Source organism: Nothobranchius furzeri, chromosome 13, assembly GCF_043380555.1.
Source record: "Nothobranchius furzeri strain GRZ-AD chromosome 13, NfurGRZ-RIMD1, whole genome shotgun sequence".
Taxonomy (NCBI): Eukaryota; Metazoa; Chordata; class Actinopteri; order Cyprinodontiformes; family Nothobranchiidae; genus Nothobranchius; species Nothobranchius furzeri.
Window position 1 is genome coordinate 33438750 of NC_091753.1, and position 21402 is coordinate 33460151.

Here is a 21402-nt window from a genome sequence, read left to right on the forward strand (position 1 = left end):
GTTAAAAGCTCCTAAATCGTTTCAATCAAAGGACTGTAAACCAGCACGAGCTGATAGTGCAGACAGAAGAATCTTCGAGGTCCCGGGGCTACCAGTCACATGCCCTTGGTGCCGTGAACGTAAATACTCTTTAACTTGAGGAGGACACACGTCTGATGAATCTGCTCTCATTGCATAACCATGACCCTTCGCCTGCTGCACCTTGACGCTTGTTAGAGGCTGATTTAAACTGCGATCTGGACGGCTCTATCTTACTCAAACAAAACGCTAGTTTTTACAAGTATAAACGGATAATTCGTTATGTGTTTACGGTGTTTAAATTTTATTAGTGTTTATTACTAACTATTCCAAAAGTGAAAACATGACTGTGTAAAATCGATTTGCTCCGGGGAGTCCAGGAGTCCTTCCCTGGCCTCCCCTCTCTAACGGGGCGGAGTTGGTTTGGTCCTACTTGGCGTAAAAATTTCTTCCGCATTGAGCTCAGTCTGACACAAAGAGGAGAAGAGTAGGTAGGATTCATTCCTAACTCCACTTTAACCCGGGTTGGAGGCAGCTGTGGTCTGTGGCAGTCTCTGGGGATTGCTTCGCTGTGATAAAACCCTCTCCAGGCACCCAAATCACACAGGTAACGTCCTGCGTTTTAATAACATTAGCGTTAGACAAGTGTTACGCAAACTGCGGTTACTTTACGGCAGCTAGGGTCAGTTTGTGATGTTTAAACGGTCCTTTATGAAGCTTACTTTCGTGCCATGATGTAGACAGCAGAGCTATATATCTAAATGTACTTTTTAATTTTTCCCATTTCATGTTTTAATCCTGTGTAGTCACGTTTCAGAATGTAGTCATAGCCCACTGCCTCCGGGTTAGTCCAGTTTCAGGTGGCCTTTAACGTTAATTTGTTTACATTTGTGGACAAATGAAAGCGTCGTTAGAGAATATAAATTAGGAACCAATCTGGGGAATATTTGTTACATGTGGAGCTTCAGCAAACCCGGTGGAAACCGGTGCCTCAAACACTGACTATTGCATAATGTCCCCTACAGAGACAACGTTTTTTTCCTTAGTCTGCAGTTATGTACTCCTGCGGAAGTTTTTGTTATTGACTCATTATTATTAAGAAATAATTGTTAGCAGTAGTTGTTGAGGGGGAAAAAGCCGCATCACTGATGTTTCTCTGCTGACTCAATTCTGCAAACATTAATATTTGTTCTTATAACGCGTATTAATTCTAGAGTAACCCTACGTTTTTCATCTTTAGTCAAACTGACAGATTTCAGTTCTTGTAAGTAATACTTATGTGTTGCCATGATGGTTTAAACTTAGGAGGCTGATTTAGCTGATGTGCTAATTGGCCCTATAGGGATATTTCTAATCCTGACTGAAGTATGGATGGTTTCTAATTACCAGTCTGGTATTTTTGACTGTTATTTAAAACAAAAGATAAACATTTCTGCTTTTATGTTATGAATTTGAATAAATATATATCTGTAGAAAAGAAGAAACTAAATAAAATGAAAAAGAAATTGTAGCACTGTGTTCTTTTAAAAATAACACGTTGTCTCTTATCAGGTAACTGAATTATCAGTGTTTGCTGATAAAATAGGCAGAGTTCTCCTCACAAAGTGTAATTTAACTGCTGCATTACATAATTACAGGACACGTGAATGCATGAATTAATGTATCTGCAGAAAGTATGTGAAAGTTATTCACTAACTAGTTTAAACAAGAGAGATCACCACTTTGCAGTTCCCAAGCAGCCTTGTAATGTTTTGAAAGTGGTCGCTCTTAGGGTCTTTCAGAGATCCAGCTGTTGTCTGTTATGAAGGATCATTCATCTCTTGGATTCTCTGATTTCTTTCCTGTTTCTTCATGAATTAACTGTCAGATCCTGTTCATCTGCTGGATGCACTCATTTCTGCTTACTGTCTGGCCCAGATCTCCAGTAAGACCAGTTTAAAAGGTTACAAGAGATTCTGGCTGCTAGGAAATGTAGTTTGAAAAGGATGTGGCTCAAAATGTTTAGCCCTTTTATCTTTGTTTAATTAAACTTTCCTTAATAAATCAGACTGTTTGACAGGGAGCTCAAATGGAAGCTCATTTGTAAAATTTTCACAAAAATTATTTGCAGCTTTACCTACAAATGTGCCAAGAAGGAAATAGTTTTATCTTGCATTGCCTGCATGAAAACTCATGGGAAAATCTACTGGTTAATTATATAATCTGGGATTACAAGAGTATTACAAGTGTTTTCTGTCATGTTCCTCTTCCTCAAAGGACATAGAACAATCAGGCCTGACCTCTCTCCTTGCTGAAGCTGGCACACGGTTACTTATGAAGAGGTTTATTTACTCTCACAGTGACTCAGCAGTCCAATAGAGTGCAAGTAGACCCTCCCTCCCCACACACACACACACACACACACACACACACACACACACACACACACACACACACACACACACACACACACACACACACACATTTTTTCCTCCCCTGAGTTCTGAGCTGCTGTGTGAAATTCTCTTTGTAGTTCAGCCAAGTTGTGGGATTAAAAAACCTTTTCCAGATATTGTTATTCTGTTTTCAAACTGAAATTTGAGTGCGGAGAACACTTGGTCCGCTCCTGTCTGAGTGAGAAGAGTTGATGCACAAAGAATTCCTCACCCATTCATATCTGTGGAGTACAATGTAATGTTATGCTGCGCCAAATGTAAAGCCAATCGTTTAACGATGCTAGCACAAACACCTTCATTGTGTCGTGCGTCTTGTAACATATTGAAGACGTATGTTACCAATCATCTTCTGTGCTGCAGCAGCTGAACTGGTTTTTGAACAATATGCATTTATTTCATCAATAAAAATCTGAACATATTTAAAAATGCCAATAATGATGATTAAAAAACATGTTTTAAACAAATTTTAACCAGAGAATTTAGTGTGTTTATGCAGTTCATGTTTGAAAGTTAATTTTATTTTTTATTCCCCTCTTTTCAATGTAGTGTGCCAACATGGCCGACATGGACCCCGATGCCACCGCTCACACAGATGAAGAGGAGCCTCTCTTTAGCCACCTGGACCTCTTCCTCTTCTCCTTGATCATCGGCCTCGTCGTTTATTGGTTCATGTCTCGCAAGAAGCCGGAGCCCATCCCTGAGTTTAAGAAGCTTGACACACCGTAAGTTTTGATTTGGCTTTACAGGAAACTAATGGATCTCATCACAATTTCAATCACTAACATCCAGGAAATATTAAAACAAGATTAGGTTTTAATGCTGCCAAGTTTTCTACTTGGTCTGACGTGATGCCACCAGTTGATCTTTGTATAACCAGCGTCACTTTTATTACTGTCTATCCTTGTTCTGTAACATGCACATGTGACCTTTTACTAAGCAAATTTCTGTGCATGTGTGCACAAACAAGGTTTCACATGCATTATCAGCTGTTCCACATTTTCAGATGTTCTACATCCTAGTAGCAGTTGTCATTATTAAAACTCCATGTATATTGACAAACCTGCAGATATTTCGGATCCAGTACTTTTAAATTCAGATTACAAAGTGGTCTGACGGGTTTATAGTTGTCTGACTTGCATGAGAGGACAGATGTGAGATTATATCACCGCTTTCTTGGAAGTCATTTCTTGGTATTAGTTGTCTTTCTTTCTTTTGAACCCAAGAGTTGGATCTAAAATCACAAGTATTTCATGTTTATTTATTTTTTGTCATTAGCAGAAAACAAATAGAAAAAGCCCAGTCTGCATAATTTGTTAAAGTATCAACTATTAATAAATGAATGGTCCTAAACTTCATCAATGTGAATCTCGCTTAAACACGCTACAGGTATTTTGCCTCTAGATGTACTTTATCATTCATATTAGTGATTAGAAAAGAAAAACATAATCACAATTGAATGTTTTGATTATTGGGATTTCTGAGTAATTTATAATATACAAATTAAATGTGTGTCCAGTCTTTAGCTGAATCTTTAAATGTGTGGAACATTGAAAAACCATTTTTAATGATTATTCCGAATTAAAATCAGTCACTCTGAGTTTAACATGCAAGCTGAACATGAAAATAGTCTCCTACACCTATGCATTAGCTTCTGATAGATTGGACAGTAAAACTCTAGGATTTGAAAATCCTGGCAGATCTACTTCACTGTCACTTAACATTCATGGACTCACCCATCAAGACGGGGAAGGCTGCTGTTGTTTTAGTTTTAGTGTTTTGTTTTAGTGTCCAGGAAACAGCAGAGAACATCTTGGCTAGTAGAAGCTAACTGTTAGCATTATCAGCTCCACCACACAGCAGAGCTCCTCCAGGTTTGTGTTATTTGTGGAGATAAAACCTCAACGTTGCAAAGCAAACAGTCAGTGGTAGAGTCACGTAGCTGTTATCCAATCTGAGGCCAGATGTCCAAATATCAGGCAATAAGACTCGAATACGACTTACAAGGCATTAACCCCAAAATTCCAATATCTCAGCTCCGCTCCGCCCCCGCTTTCCACTGCCACGCGCTTCCGAACTCAAATTATACTGCTACCCGCTCTACAACAGCTCCGCCCCGGTGCGGAGACCGGAGGTGCGCAAACAGGGATGCGCGGGATTTTCGAGATCTTGCGATACAGTCCGAGCAATAAACGCGGAAGTTAGAGCCAAACACCCGTTGTGTGGGAGAAGCATCGACATGAACTGTTTAATCTGCCCATCATTTGTGTTGAGAGATCAGCAGTGTTTCAATCAACAAAGTGTGACTACTTTGATAGTAGAAACTGTATTTATGGCTTATTTTTGTGCATTTAAAGTTCAACCGTCATTGATGGTTGTTAAAAGTTGTTAAACCTGTGCATATGAAACAAAAAATGCTTTTTGTTTATCGATTTATTGTGAAATAACGGAAGTTGTGCTTGCTCCCTTTCTTGTTGGGTGGTTGTGATTTCTGTCCATTGACTGCGGAGGTGCTCTGGCGTCCGGCAAAAATAGAATCAATCCTATTTTTGCCGGATGGCGGAATGGCGGGCGGCGCACTGCACCGCACGGCCGCAGTAGTGGAACAGCTCTGATTGACTACAACGGGACTGTTTATACTGCGGAGTTCATGCCGGAGCGGAGGTAGTGGAATTTTGGGGAATTCCTACTAGAGACTACTGCAAAATGTATTTTAGTTAATCTAGAAGCTGCAGATTTTGCTGTTGATTGCAGGCATTTTTAGCAGCCAATATACCATACCATGTTATTTATAAAAGCTCTTTCAACATGGCATTACAACCAATCAAAGCTCTGTACAAAATAAAACAACAAAAGCATAAAATGGTTGAGTCATAAAATCAATTTAAAAATAATACAACAAAGAGCGGTTCCAAACAAAAACAATAAAACATATTAAAAGTAGTCAGACCACAGATTTGAGATGGGAAAACCACAGTGGAAGGGGGTATGACAAATTGTTGATGCTAAGAATCGAAGGTCTTGGAGAAGTCGTGCGTTTTCAGCCTCGATTTAAAAGATGGTAAGCGAGGGTGCTTGTCTAACAGGAAGGGGTAGTGAATTCCAAAGTTTTGGGACTCAGATACAACAAAACCCTTTCCCCGCAAGTCCTCAAACTAGCCTTAGGCACAGTGAGGAGGAGTTTTTCTGCAGACCTGAGCATGAGAGGGGTGGTAGAAATAGAGGAGTTCGCTTGGATAGGGAGGGTCCTGACTGTTCAAACATTTGAATGCAAGTAGTAGGATTCTGAAGTTAATCCTGAACTGAACGGGCAACCAATGCCGTGTTTTCAGAATGGGTGTGATGTGCTGTCTTCTGTCAGCTCCAGTCAGAAACCATGCTGCCGAATTCTGGACGAGCTGAAGTTTGGACAGAGCAGCTTTACTAATGCTGTATAAACAGGAGTTGGAGTAGTCTGGCCAGGATGTGATGAAGGCATGAATCACTGACTCTAGAAGACGGACTCTCAGGATGGGCTTTAATTTAGAAATTCGCCTAAGGTGGTAGAAACAGGACTTGATTGTGCTGCTGACCTGAGCGTCCATCTTCATAACCGGGTCCATTTTTACTCCCAGGTTTGAAGAAGAGGATGTTATATGAGGAGAGAGAGAGTGGAGGTCAGGTGACTGAGTCGCTGTAGCAGTGTCGGGGCTAAAAACAATGACCTCTGTTTTAGAGTCATTTAGATGGAGGAAATTTTCTGCCAACCATTCCTTCACATCATGGAGACAATCAAACAGAGGCTTGGTGGAGTCGATGGGTTTAACTGAAAAATGGTTTTGGCAGTCGTCCACTCATAGATGATATGAAACTGCATGCTTTCGAGAATATGTTTTTAACAGTAATTTTGGAACATCTTTGGGGATTCATTTATTGTTTTTAAGATATTTTCTGCCGAGAATAAATCTGTCCTTTAACAAGCATAGGGATCCTAAGTCACACCCATCTACATCCGGACCATGGTTCCCCAGAAGAACAAAGAAAGTGAATGCAAGTCAATGTGGCTATAAAGGCTGTTTTCTAATCTCAAAGTTTGTGAATTTTAAAGACACGTTCTGATGCCAATAAAGCGCTTATTTTCTAATGGGGACAAAAGTTATTTTAGGTTTTGATTGAAAATACGTCCAGGACTTCAAATGCGCATCACCACATTGACATCATAGAACCAGACATGGAGAAAAACGGAGGCAAAATGGCTGTAAGTTCAGCGAACTTCAAATCCTTCCCTCAATAGGAGAACCACCATAAATCTGGCCATGTGGTAAGTGGCCGCTAGTCTAGGGGAGAGGAGGTTATGTGGTGACGTCATCGTCTGATTTGTAGTCATGCTAATTACAGATTTTTGCAAACGGATAAATCTCAAAGTACGTGACTGGCGTGGTTGAAACACACTTCATCTTTTTTCATTTAAATTGAAGTACAACATCTCCCATCCAGGGCGTAAGAGAAAGCAGATTAGAAAATAACTCTTTTGTCCCCGTTGACTTGCATTCATTTATTTTTGTTCTTCCGGGACCCATGAGCTGATCGGAAAGGAAGGAGACTTGGGTCCAATCCCAATACTCGCACATACACCCTTGCGCCCTTCAATTGCGCAATCCCAACCAGGGGTGCGAGTGCGTAGGGTGTCTCGATTCTCGAATGCGGAAGTGCATCAAGCCCCTTTTTCACCCTTGATCTGCACTTCACCCAAGTCTGCAGCGATGCGGACTTCGGTGAAGGGTACTACCCACAATCCAATGCTGCGGGAGAAAAGGCTAGAGTCTTTTTTTGAAAATATGTACTTTCTAACGAAAATTGTTAATTTTAGGATGATAAGTTGATGCTCTGAAACTGTTAGACAAAATGGCAATGAATGTAAATTAATTTCAAATAAGTGTTTGTTTGAAAGTTGTTAATAAAGGTTTTTTAAAAGAGTATCACAGCAACCAGAATCCTGACAGACGTTGCGGATGACGCAATGCTCCCTGTCTCAATTCTGCAATTATTTGCACACTTGTGCACTACACTCAAAGCCTCACAGCGCACTTTCTCCAAGTGCATTTTGCCGCAGACCGAAGACTGCAAGTATTGAGATTGGGCCATAGACTCCCTCTGCTGTTAGTCCTTTTTGTATTGGTAGGAAGAGAGGTGTAACAATGAGGAACTCCACTAGTCATTGAGGAGAACGCTGAAGCGGAGACATTACTTGTTAATGGCCTCAGACACGTGGCAAAACGAGGTCATCCCTTGTGCTAACAGTAGTGAAAGTGCATGTGAGTGTGTGTTCTGACAGTCAGTACAGGCTGTCACTGTAAACCTCCGTCAGCATGTGTGTGAGGGTGCAGACCAGATGCCCCGAGTAAATGTTTCACTTACAGCGACCTTGGTTTTCTCTCTGTCTTACCTCGACCTCTTCTTTTTCACAACTTGGCTAATCTTTTTTTTTTTTTTTTTTTTTGTCCGGCTCATGTTTTCTTCCTCATCTAGTCCAACAGTGTGTCTGTCGTCTCGGTTAGCCTCCCCTATCCCCTCCCCAGTTAGCTCCCCTGATCACATAATGGAGGAGTGACGGAGGCTTGGCTTAATCACAATAACCTCTCCCCTGTTCTGGCCATCTTTAAGTCCCTCCCCTACTTTTATATAAGTTTTATTTTATACATATTTTTGATTCCTGGAACAAAAAACTCTGGTGTGGTTAAAAGACACGGCCCTGACCACTGCTGAGAACAGAATTTACTCAGAAAAGTAAAGAAAAATATCACAGTCTTAAAACGGGCACAAAATTACATCCATTTAAGGCTGGACCACAGAACTGAGCATGTTTTGGGTTGCTGATTGATGTTGTTTCCATCTGAGTTTATTATAATTGATCCTGATGAGTAAAGGTGCTCCGTTATTGCAGTGAGAATCATACCAGTGACCAGTTGTGGGACATAATAATCTGTTCTTTGTAGAAACTAGTCTAGTGTTTCTTGTCTTTAACTTTCCACTGAATCCAGGCAGCTGTTTCACATCTGGTGTTTATCATTATAAAGTCAGTTTGACGTCTTTAACCAGACCTGGTCTGGAGGTTGTGTGCCTGTGAAGAGAAGGGATGCAGTAAGGGAACGCTGAGGCGGTCTGCCCTCCCCTTAAAGAGGCAGTCCTTACCCAACTCTTATGGAGTTGGGGGGGGGGGGGGTTCCATTGCAGTTCTCTCCTTTGTTTTTTGTCCCTGAACCTATTTTGAAAGTTCTCCGGGGAACGAGCCAAGTTCCTTTGGCGAACACAAAGACTGAAAGTTGAGTCAAAAGACAAGCGGTCCATTCTTTACTTTTTCATTCTTCCTACCCCCCACTCCTGTTTTTTTCCTCCATGTCGGGGCTGAACTGCTCTGCCATTGAGCTGTGTCACAAATGGGATCCTTTTATGATAAATGAGGTTGCCATAGAAATAGCATTCCCCTCTCTCCTCCAGTGAAGCGGGGGCAGGGGTATACTTCAGGAAAAATTAAACATTCCCAGCTTGCTCCTGTAACCAGTGGTCCACAGAGGAGCAGCACTCATATCTAGTCAGACAATTTGGAACAAATCTTGTGTACTTTTTTTTCTTTTCTAACACCTTTCAGAGCGGAGCGGAAAAGGGGTGGAGATGAGAAGGAAGGCATTTCCAGCTCATGATCATTTCAGTGTGTGTTTGCGTGAGTCACAAATCGTGGGTCTGCAGCTCGACTACGTTTTATGGGAAAGTCAGTTTCCCACCATTGTGTTCCCTGTCAGACACTGGTACAGCTCGTCTGCGGTCGGGTTGTGTATGTGAGAGTTTGTGTGGAGATCAGAGATTGCTGGCTGAAGAGAGGAGGACAGGAAGAGGCCGAGCTCCCGCCGTGTCGGAGGTGAAGTTGGAGGCAGACTTTCCTGAAAGAACCCATCTGCCTGGCTGGAATGGTTCTTCTTCTCCGTCTTGTGGTTTTGGAGGGCTTGTTTGGATTGTGATTCTGGCGACTCCTGGCTCGGCCTTGACGGCAGCGCTAGTGGAAGTGTTGAGCTAAAAGCCTGCATGTCATGGGCTGTGTCTTCTCACTGCCAGAAGACAAGAGAGATGTTGCTGAGAGGTCAGTAAAGTGTCCCCGTGACCGTTTCAAACCAAGTTACGTATAAAACGAGTCTTAGAGGTTTTCATTCAGCTTACCCTACTGTTGTGTATATTTGTCTTTAGTAAATGTCCAGTTATAGTTTTTTGAGTCTGGACTGGCAAAACGATGGTGCAAGAGTCCTCCTTGCTCTCTAGGAGTTATACAAGAGATGAAGATGAAATCTGTTTGTCTGCTAATAAAATCTAAATGAGTTGTTCAGTTTTCTCCTGAGCTTGATCATCTACTGCTCCGGCCATCTGCCCATCTCAGTTCTTTCAACATTATTTACATAAAGTTGAGTTATAAAGACAAATCAGCTTAGACTAAGGGACTCTTATGATGTTTTTCATCTGAACTCTGGAGCATATTTTGGTTTGAGTGTGGTCCCCAGACAGCAGGAGATTTTCAATAATTACTGTTGTCTTCAGTTTAAATTCGTCAGCTCGGCTAACAAAACAGGAAGATTTCAAGCATGTGCACTTGCTACCCATACATTTGCCAGCTCTAATATAGTTGGACCAGAAAACTCAGCAATTAGTCCTCACCTGTGTTTATAATCTACAAGTAACTCAATCAGCTAATCTACAAATCCATCTCATTGGGGGCAAAAAACTCAAATGAAGGCAAAGTTGATCATTTTCTAAACTCAGCAAATGGTCAAAGGAATAAAATTATTTCACAGCCACAAAGTTGATCCAACTTTAATGCAAAAGTCTTCAGTGTTTTGTTTCGTCTGAAGCCGTTTCGAGGTATTTCCTTCTTTATAACAGGTTTAAATAAACTGAAGCATGCTTCTGTTGGGACACAAACCTTGTTGGAGTGTTAAACGTCTTAATTGGATAATAAAAATGGATTTATGAAAAATTAAAGAATATTCTGAAAACTATCATTTAAAGTAGAATGTGAAGCTGTATTTTGAGTATTTGAAGTTTTACTTAACCCTTGTAATCTGACTGCTGCTGGTTATTAAATGCTACACAAACCATTCCTGTTGTGCAACATTCAAATTTTATAACAACCCAGTTGCTGCTGAACATGTTGGGATGGGACATCTGCTGGTCTTATTTCACTTTCAGAGAAGATGTGTGGTGTTTCTGTATCTTGTCTGTTTCTTTAGTGACAATGACATTAACATAAATAACTCCCATCATGCATGAAACAACTGTCCCTGTTCTTTCATCAGTGGAGGCAGAAACCCAGGTGTCTGCTCAGAGCTTTGATGCTTGTTGAAGCAGCTTCATGAGTGTCAGTGATGAATGCACTCTCCCAGCAGAATTTCAGCACATGCAGGTTTCATCTGTTATATTCCTGGGATGATCTGAGTTTCATTTATTAAACAACTCTGGAGTAAAAGCCACAGGGATGTGATCACTCTTTCCTCATTAACATCAGGATTTGTTCACCCATCACTGTGATGTTGTACCTGCTTTTATCTCCACCTGTTTCCTACAGACTTCTTTTATCATCTTCATTTTTACAGCCTCACTCTAAACACTAAGTGCTCTTTTGTTCAAACCAATTCATTTCAAGTTTATTTATATAATAGCACAAATCGCGACAAGAGTCGTCTCAAGGCACTTCACATAGTAAACATTCCAATCCAGGTCAGTTCATTAAGCCAGTCAGAAGAAAGTTTCCTATATAAGGAACTCGTCAAATTGCATCAAGTCACTGACTAGTGTCAGTGACTTTACAGCAATCCTCGTACTAAGCAAGCATGCAGCGACAGTGGAGAGGAAAACTCCCTTTAACAGGAAGAAACCTCCAGAGAATCCTGGCTCAGTATAAGCAGCCATCTGCCTGAACCAGGTTTATTTTGTAAAAGGTAAACCTGTAGACCTGTTTGTTGTTCCAAACCAACAAACGCGTTGACCCCGTTCACCTTCGGGTCACGACTCAAACTCTGTGTAGGCTGTCTCAAATTGGTCACTAAATAATCCTGCAGGATGTTCCCTCACTCACTCCTTATCTTGAACACGTATTCCTCTCCAGGATCGTGGGGAGCTGGGGCCTATCTCTAGCAGGAGGCAGGGGACTCTGGACATGTCTTCAGTCCATCACAGGGACACGGAGACACTCACTCACTCACTCACTCACTCACTCACAGCCTTTAGGGTTTCCAGTCAGCCTGATATGCTTGGCTTTAGTCTGAGACCGGAGTAACCAGAGATAACCCACAAATGCATTAGGAGATCATGCCAACTCTGGGATTTGAACCTGCAACCTTCTTTCTGTGAGACAACAGAGTAGTACAACAACTGCACCACCATGCAGCCCTGTAGAATGATGTTTGTGTCTTAAGTGTGCTAACACTTTGCATAGATATCATAAAATAGCTGTTTTCAGTTTAAACTCTCAAAAGTCCAAATAAGTAAGAAACCCAACTAAAAGCATGTCCTCTTCCCCCCAGAGCCCCCTCCACACGAGAGACGAGTTTCATCGAGAAAATGAAGAAAACTGTGAGTGATCTTTAACAACAATGCTGTTTCCACAGTGATCTCATCATTCCAATCACTTGTGTTTGTAAAACTGACTTGGTCAGCTCAGGTTTTCCTTAATCTGTTGAACTTTAACTCCAGGGTTAAGCTCTCATTTCGAGGAAATGTGAGCCTATTTTATAGAGCTGTTTTCCTTCATTTGCCCACATTGTTCCTTTCACTGTGATTACACAGATTAACAGCTGTTGTACAGGTTTTTGAAGCTGGCAATTAAAAGTAAAACTAGAAAACGAAGAGCTGTGTTTTATAACATTTTGGTTTTTTTTTTAAATGGAGATGCTCTGGTTCTTAAGTGTTAATGTGTAGATTTAAATTATTCTTGTAAACTTGTGGTCAGGGTAAGAACATCATCGTATTCTACGGCTCCCAGACGGGAACAGCGGAGGAGTTTGCCAACAGGTTGGCCAAAGATGCACAGCGATACGGCATGAAAGGAATGGCTGCTGATCCAGAGGAGTACAGCATGGTATTTTACATCCATCCTGTACACTCTCTAGTTTAGTGTCAATCAAATAAAGGTTCACTTTATTCTCTCTGCTAGGATAAAAACACCATCCTGCTCATTTTCTTCTGATAGGGGGAACTGTCTCGTCTGTCTGAGATTCCAAATGCCCTCGCCATCTTTTGCATGGCTACATATGGCGAAGGAGACCCAACTGATAACGCCCAGGACTTCTACGACTGGCTGCAGGAGAATGATGACGAGGATCTCTCTGGGCTGAACTTCACCGTGAGTCTTTCTGATCCAGTTTCTGGGAACTTTTCATGGTGCAGCTTGGTGTGCACATCTCGGTTTTACTTCACTTAGTATTGCATTTTCTTTAGCTTGGCAAGCCATCTTATATATGCGAATATATAGTCTGGCCACAGCCCATAGACAGAGCTCAGTCATGGGGCGGATCTACGATTGTCTTTGTCTCCGCATGCTATTGGACAACAAAGAACATTGCATTCTCACCGCTATAGAAGTCAGTCAACTGGGCAATCTGCCATACACCGTCAAAGACGATGGCAAATACATCCTTTTTCTAACTAAACTTAAGTACTTTTATCTGCTCTTGACTCAAAGAGAAGCACAAGTCTAAATGGACCAAAATTGGCACCCATTCCATTTCAAATGAGGCTATCGCTATTTTGGTGGTTCAGCTCTGTTGCTTCATCCCGCCTATTAAAAATGACAGAGCGCTGTGATTGTCCAGCTACCAGACTGGTCAGGGCTGCGGACGTTCCAATGGAGCATGACTAGATCGACACGCAGAGCAAAATAATTTTGTTTTTGCTACTGTCTGTCTAGACAGTCGATTCTCTTGTTCGCTCTTCCTTCTTCCATCTCAGGAACATTGCTAAGCTGAGTCCCATTCGGTCCCGATCTGAACTTGAGACAGTTATCCACACCTTCATCTCCTCAAACTTAGACTACTGTAACTCTCTTTTCACGTGTCTGAGCAGAACCTCCCTGAACCGTCTACAGGTGGTTCAGAATGCCTGTGCTCGGCTTCTGACCAAGTCCTCCAAACACACCCACATCACCCCGCTTCTCCTCCAGCTTCACTGGCTGCCAGTCAACTTCAGGGTTCATTTCAAGATCCTGGTTCTGGTCTATAGGGCCTTACATGGACAAGCACCATCTTACATTGGTGATCTTCTCAGTCCCTATACCCCCAGCAGGTCCCTGAGGTCCAGTGACCAAAGCCTACTGGTTGTGCAGCACCAGGCTAAAGACCAAAGGTGACAGATCATTTGCTGCTGTGGCCCCCAGACTCTGGACCTCTCTCCCCCTGAGCCTGAGATCAGTGGACTCAGTGGTCTCCTTTAAAAAGCAGCTAAAGACTCGCCTGTTCAAGCTGCTTTGGTGTGACCTTCATCACCATCTTCTCCTTATTCTGCCTTTCCCTGGATCCATTGATTTCCCTCTTTCCTATTCATCTTCTCTCCCCCTTTCCTTATATATTTTTTATCACAATTTTTTTTCATTTAAAACTTATTTTTAATCATTTAAAAAAATCTTCTTTATACTTTAATTTTTTGTTTTTGTGAAACGCCTTGTCTTGTTTTTTTCTTGAGAGGCATAAAATAAAAGATGGTTTTCTTTCTTTCTTTAGAGTTCTAGGCTACAATTTTCTATCTGTTTGGGAATTTTTGAGTTTCAAATAATTCTCATCAGCTGCAAGTTTGAACCTCTTGAATCCACTTGTCAACAGCTGCAACAACTCAACATTTCTGCTTCGTGAAGCTCTTTCAGTGTTCGTAACATAACATCCAACCTGAGCAGATATTGTTTTCATTAGGCCGGAGTAAATATTCTTTCTTAGAGTAGATTTTGTTGTTCACTCTTGTTAAAGGATGAAATTGTGAGTGTTGAGGCTCATGAATCTAAATTCGATTTGGTCTCTGACATCATCACCGTGCCACACCGAGGATAGCTGTAGACCCACGCTTTAATGGTTTATGTTTCTCCAGGTTTTTGCTTTGGGCAATAAGACATACGAACACTACAACGCAATGGGAAAATACGTTGACAAAAGGCTGGAGGATCTGGGAGCCAAGCGCATCTTTGATCTGGGTTTAGGAGACGATGATGGCAAGTAAGTGGTCTAATAATCTGAGCTTAAAATCGAGTGAAAGGGCTGCAGCTCATAATGCGTCATTGAGTGATAAGCCGCTGAAATCGGAACAAGCAATCAAATAACCTGGAAATGTGTTTTAAGTTAATAACTGTTTACATTGTAAACATTGTTTTAATCTTGTGAATAACTCACTGCATAAATAAACCATAATCAGTTTCCAGTCATAAATCTGACCCATTTCACTCCTGAATTGCAATATATATATATATATATATATATATATATATATATATATATATATATATATATATATATATATGTAATGTTCTTACAACCAGGCAGACATGATATGAAGAGCAATAACCTTGATGAACCAGCATGAAGCATATTTAGACCAACTGTAACTCGTACAGCTGCAGAAACCTGCCTCTGATCAGCAGACTGAAGTTGGATTCATGCTGTTACACTTCACCGTTTTAGTTGCAGTGTCTTATTAGGTGACCCAATTTTAAAGGAAACCGCCTTTATTTGAAGATCAAATTCTTAATTTTTGTTTTTCCAGCCTTGAAGAAGATTTCATTTCATGGAGAGAGCAGTTCTGGCCGGCAGTCTGCGAGCACTTTGGTGTGGAGGCGTCAGGAGATGAGTCCAGGTATGTTTTATTTTTGCTAGAGAAACAAATTCTACTTATTTAGTTTTCTTGTAACAATGCTGAAAGTGAGTGTCGTCTGCTCAGGTTCATTGCAACAAACTTTAAGTTTATTGTGTCCTGAGTCTAACTGAAACCTGTCATCTGCTGCAGCATTCGGCAGTATGAGCTGAAGGTTCACACTGATCTCAACATGAACAAAGTGTACACCGGGGAGATCGGCCGCCTGAAGAGCTTTGAGGTCCAGAAACCGTGAGTATCAGCACCTCTTTGAGTTCTGTAGGTCAGTCAGTGTCCAAGCTTCACCCCTGTTTGTGATTAGCTGGAAGGTTTACTAGAAGTCACAGAGAAATAAAACATTTAGCCCCCTAGTGGACACAGAAGTAAGTACATTTTATTTGTATAGCACTCAGCACAGAAAAATAATCTTAAGTGCTCCAGAGATAAAACAACTCATAATGTCATAAATCATAATAATCCAAAAAAAACAAAACAGCACATTTAAAATCAATTAAAATCTGTAAAAACTGTCATGGAGTTATAAAATTATTTTAAAGAGCAAGTCACCCCCCACCAGAGTCTTAACTCCACTCTCACTTCATGTTTGAAAAATGCAACAAATGTTGTTGCCTGGCAGACCGAGAGGGCGGAGCTGCTAACGAATACACACACACTCAGGCTCACGACAGCATTGTGACATCATAATGTACCAGTTTACATCATAGCATACCTCTTAGCCAATAGCGGTGGCAGATTTAAATTCAAATACAGTGCAGAGATTTTACCTGACAACGGCACAACACTGCCAGTTTTAGGCAGAATATTTAAATTTTAACTAAGATGCACTGAAGTGCCAAATTATTGACGACACGTGTCTGCAGCACGATTAGACACTCGTTTATTTGGTTTATCAGCGAAAAAAAGTTTACTTGGGGGTGACTTGCTCTTTAAATATAAAACAAATGAAAGACGAAATAAATTTGGGTTAAAAGAAGAAAACATAAAAGATTTAGGTAAAAGCAGTTTTAAATAGAAGGAGCTGCTTTTTGAATGTGTCCAGACTGTCAATACTACATGAGGATAATGGAGGATCATTCCAAAGCCGGGGTGCAAAAGTCTGGAAGGAGCCATCACTCGAATTTTATATCTGGTCTTTGGAACTTCTAGAAGGTTCTGGTGTGTGGACCTGAGAGCTCGGGTTGGAGCATAAGGCTTTAACAGTTCAGTAATATAGGGAGGAGCTTGACCATCAAACCAAGACGGCTCTGCCTTCACAGGGAGCATAAAGGAGAACATTTGGAAAGATCTATCAAACCAATACAGGTACAACTGATTATTTATCATAAATAAACCGACAGTTATAATGCAGGAGGTTGTGTGCTATTTTTTTGCCACCTATTGAACTACTCTGGGATTGATAAGGCATTGGATCGATAGACTGAATCCACAATGCCATTGATATTAATAAAAACGACATATCAATTCCCACCCCTACTGTTCAAATCAGCAGTCTTCTCCGTGATTGTGCAGCCTAGAGAACTAGAATGAGAGACCATCTAAGGGCTTCTGCAGGTGCTTTTCTAATCGGCTGATTAGAGTGTGGCACCAGGGATCTTCAATATTGAACCTTTTCACAACGCTCTAATATTCTAAGAGACTGAATTTGGGATTTTTGTTAGTTGCCAGTTATAATCATCAATATTTAAAGAAATAAACATTTGAAGTATATCAGTCTGTGTGTAATGGATGAATCTAATATACAAATTAGACTTTTTTTGTTAGAATTACTGAAATAAATCAACTTTGTCAGGATATTCAAATTTTATGACCAGCACCTATAGTAGAAACAAGAGTGGGCCCAAAACAGAGTCTTGGGATACCCCACAGAACAGATCGTTGGAATCTGACATGATTTGGTTTGTATAGACACTGTAACTTCTGTTATATAAAGGTAAGATCTAAATGAGTATAAAACAGTTGCAGAGATCCCTACATAGTCACAAATTCTGCTAAGGTGCTGTGATCAACAGTGTCAAAAGCTACAGAAAGGTCTAACAATACTAACACCGTAAACTCCCCGTTGTCTGCAGCTTGTTGAATACTTTTTACGAAAACCAGATTTGAATTGGATCAAAACTATTGTGTCGTTCCAGAAAAGTAATAAGTTGATCTAACACAACTTTTTCCAGAATTTTAGAGATAAAGGGCAATTTAGAAATGAGTCTGAAAAAATAAGACACATCTGTGCTTCCTTTTAACTTCTTGGAAATGTAATTTTGCTTTTTTTCAAATATTTTTGTAAACATTTCTTTTTGATTTTTCTCAACAGGCCCTTTGATTCTAAAAATCCTTTCCTGGCTACAGTCACAGTCAACCGCAGGCTCAACAAAGGTGGTGACAGACACCTTATGCACCTAGAGTTGGATATCACCGGCTCCAAGATCAGGTGGGGCTGGTTGGATCTGTGTTTAAGGTCCTTGGTGTCATGAGGCCAGAGGGATGAATCACGCTCCGTTATCTCACTGACTGCCAAAGTCTAAATCTGTCATGTTCTGTGGTTTCAGATACGAGTCTGGAGACCACGTTGCCGTTTTCCCTACAAATGACTCAGCTCTAGTGAACAAGCTGGGAGAAGTCCTTGGCGTGGACCTTGATGTGGTTATCTCTCTTAATAACCTTGATGGTATTTCACTGACAACACAGAGCACCTTGACCTCATGAAGCCCCACCTCCAACATTCTCACGAAACCCTCACTTCCTATCTGAAGCAGCAGTTGTAAAAGCACGAGTTAGATACTGTAACACCTCTACTGTTTATTACTCCTGATGATGGATTCATCTTAAAGTCCAAACCATGATGTCTGACAGTATAATTGATAAAGTCCCTGTTTTTGCAGAGGAGTCCAACAAGAAGCATCCTTTCCCCTGTCCCACCACCTACCGCACGGCTCTCACTCACTACCTGGACATCACTAACCCTCCTCGCACCAACGTGTTGTACGAGCTGGCTCAGTACGCGTCCGACCCAAAAGATCAGGAGAACATGAGGAAGATGGCATCGTCATCCCCTGAGGGGAAAGTAAGCACCAACATGGAACTCCAGGAGGATTTTGACACAAACACTTTAACTGGGTTCACTTTTAACTCGACTCCTGTTGGTTTACAGTCTCTCTACCAGAACTGGGTGTTGGACGCTTGTAGAAACATCCTCGCCATCTTGGAGGACATGCCCTCTCTAAAGCCTCCCATCGACCACCTATGTGAGCTGCTGCCTCGTCTCCAGGCTCGCTACTACTCCATCGCCTCCTCCTCTAAAGTAACAACCCTTTAAGGAATTCAGTCTGATGGATTAGTGGTGTTGTGTAATGAGCTCGCCGTAACTCTGGCCTGTCGTGCAGGTTCATCCCAACAGCATTCACATCTGCGCCGTGGTGGTGGAGTACCAGACCAAGACGGGCCGCGTCAATAAAGGAGTCGCAACCAACTGGCTGAAAAACAAACTCGTCAACGGCCACAAGTCGACCGTTCCCATGTACATCCGCAAGTCTCAGTTCCGCCTGCCGTTCAAGGCCTCAAACCCGGTGATCATGATCGGTCCTGGAACCGGAATCGCTCCCTTCATGGGCTTCATCCAGGAGAGGGGATGGCTCAAACAGCAAGGTGCCCTCAGATGCTTTGTGCCTGGACACGTTTAATTCTTAGTCCTGTGAACTTTGACACTGATGTGTACGTATGTTGGTGGCTGCTTTTCTTTCACAGGGAAGGAGGTTGGAGAGACAGTGATGTTTTTTGGCTGTAGACACAAGAACGAGGACTATATTTACCAGGAGGAGCTGGAGGACGCAGAGAAGAACAAAGTCTTAACGCAGCTCAATGTGGCTTTCTCCAGAGACCAGGATCACAAGGTAAAGGTCTCAATCTGAATGAATAAACTCATTGTTATAGCAATGCAACATTTTCGCTCTGAGGTGCATTTATTTTTCATTTTCTTAATGAAAAGCACAAGTTTCTGTCCTGAAGGATTTTCCTTGCCATGTTAACTCTTGAATAAAGTTCTTTTTTCTTTTCTGCTTTCCAAACTAAAGGTGTACGTGCAGCATCACCTGAAGAAAAGCAAGGAACCCATCTGGAAACTAATTCACTCAGAAAACGCTCACATCTACATCTGCGGGTAATTTTCTTATCAGAAATAAATTATTAAAACTGTCATTTATCTATAAGAACCTTCTTCAACGATTAATTACAAACGTTTGTCTTTGGGTTTGGGGCGCCACCTAGTGGAGGAGGAAACGAAGTTTAACTTTCAGCTTGAATTCGGTGTAATTTTGAAACATAATTTTATTTTAATGAATTTCCACATTAAATATGACTAAAGGTTCATTTCATTTTCTTTGTTAGTGATGCCAGAAATATGGCTAAAGATGTTCAGCTGGCTTTCTACGAGATTGCAGAGGAAGTTGGAGGCATGACACGCACCCAGGCCACAGACTACGTAAAGAAACTGATGACCAAGGGACGCTACTCGCAAGACGTGTGGAGTTAAATGGCCTTTTCACTACTTTACTGGTGGTTAGTTTTAAAGTTTGTCTTGTTACAAACTGAATTTAAACACGATAAACTCTTGTTTGTTCGCCCCTGATTCACAAGAGCTACACACAGGTAGCAGAGGATCATTTAAGCAAACCCTACCTCAGCAGGTTTTTAAGAGTCCCATTCAGAAAATTTCAAATCTGTTTTGTTTTTTTGTCCTTGTATGATTTGTGTCGTGCTCCTGAACCACCAGAGTCCCGTGGTCCTCGTTCTTAGCAACGCATTCTACTTTGATTCAAACATTAACTGGATGTTGGACTGCAGCTCTAAGAGTTTGCAGGTTTTAAAGTCAAATCCAAGTAGTTTTAAACTATTTTATGTATATATAAAAAACTAGCTTAAAAAATAAAGCAGCAGAAGATCCTATGTCTATTTCAGGTTTTATTTGTCATAATCAGACTGCCCTTTGAACACCACTACATGGCCTCGTTTCGTTTCAGTGGCATTGCGGAGGGTCGTGAGTTCCTGTTCCAGTGTGAACTAGAGGAGCTTCCACGGGAAAGCTGCTGACTTTAGTGTCCCTCTGAGCTCAAATGTACTTTAAAACATGTAGAATATATTTTTAAAAACTTCCTTGAAGAGTTTTTTGTAACTGGTTTTGTTTGCCTCCCAGGGAATTTTCTGAGTAGGTAGGAGAAAATCGTATGAGTAAACACAGACAGAAGGTTAAATCTGTTGGAGCCCTGTGGTGTTCGTCACATTTTAAAACATTTGAAATGACACTTCTGAAGCACAAAATGACTGCATCAAAGTATCTGACCGTAGAAGAATATAGATTCAGTTCTCTCATGAAGACCACATGTTCATGTTTTGTCTAATTGTACATGTGTACCTTAGGGTTTCCTTCCATCAGCCCGTCTGCTCTCCGTAGATTCATGAGAACTTTGGAGTGAGTTAACCAGCTGTGCCTTTTTAACTCTGCCTTATGTAAGAAGCCTCCAAACATGACAATACTTTGTAACTTCTGTTTTTATCTTCCATGTTTGCATTTTCATAGAAAATTAAATTCTTCCAAGACACTTTACCTGATGTTGTCACCTTTTTTGTTCAAGATGTAATGATTTGTATGAAGGTATGATTTTTGTAAATGAATAAAATTGGATGAATTTATTGGATCTGATATTTTTATAGAATATGAATGAGGGTTTTCAACCTTTAAGTGATTTAAAATTAAAATGGCCACAGCACAAAATATGTATAAAAATACAGATTCACTTGTGAACGTGTGGCAGAACCAGGAACCCTGAAGTTGGCTGGCAGCCAGTGAAGCTGGAGGAGAAGTGGGGTGATGTGTGTGTACTTTTGACTATTTGGTCAGAAGCCGAGCACAGGCACTCTGACCCACCTGTAGACAGTTCACGGAGGTTTTGCTCAGACAAGTGAAAAAAGAGTTCCAGTAGTCTTGAGTGTGAGGAGATGAAGGAGTGGATAACAGTCTCAAGTTCAGAGCGAGACAGAATGGAACTCATGTTCCTGAGATGGAAGAGCGGACAAGAGAACTGACACGAGAATC

The 21402-nt window shown here is 41.2% G+C and overlaps 1 protein-coding gene across 2 annotated transcripts; it reads left to right on the forward strand.

Annotated features, from left to right (window-relative positions):
- The first annotated feature begins 484 nt into the window (after positions 1-484).
- porb (P450 (cytochrome) oxidoreductase b) lies at positions 485-20703 on the forward strand. 2 transcript variants are annotated; one of them, XM_015951744.2, is made up of 16 exons: positions 485-625; positions 3000-3175; positions 11996-12044; positions 12421-12549; positions 12661-12813; positions 14544-14668; positions 15213-15302; positions 15453-15551; positions 17629-17745; positions 17864-17982; positions 18197-18378; positions 18466-18615; positions 18698-18959; positions 19059-19204; positions 19385-19470; positions 19698-20703. In XM_015951744.2, exons 2-16 carry the CDS (start codon positions 3009-3011, stop codon positions 19840-19842), a joined length of 2019 nt encoding a protein of 672 aa, XP_015807230.1. In that variant the 5' UTR covers positions 485-625; positions 3000-3008; the 3' UTR covers positions 19843-20703. The 2 variants fall into 2 exon arrangements, with proteins under 2 accessions (XP_015807230.1, XP_015807231.1); XM_015951745.3 differs by lacking the exons at positions 485-625; positions 3000-3175 and adding an exon at positions 9285-9564.
- The last annotated feature ends 699 nt before the right edge of the window (positions 20704-21402 follow it).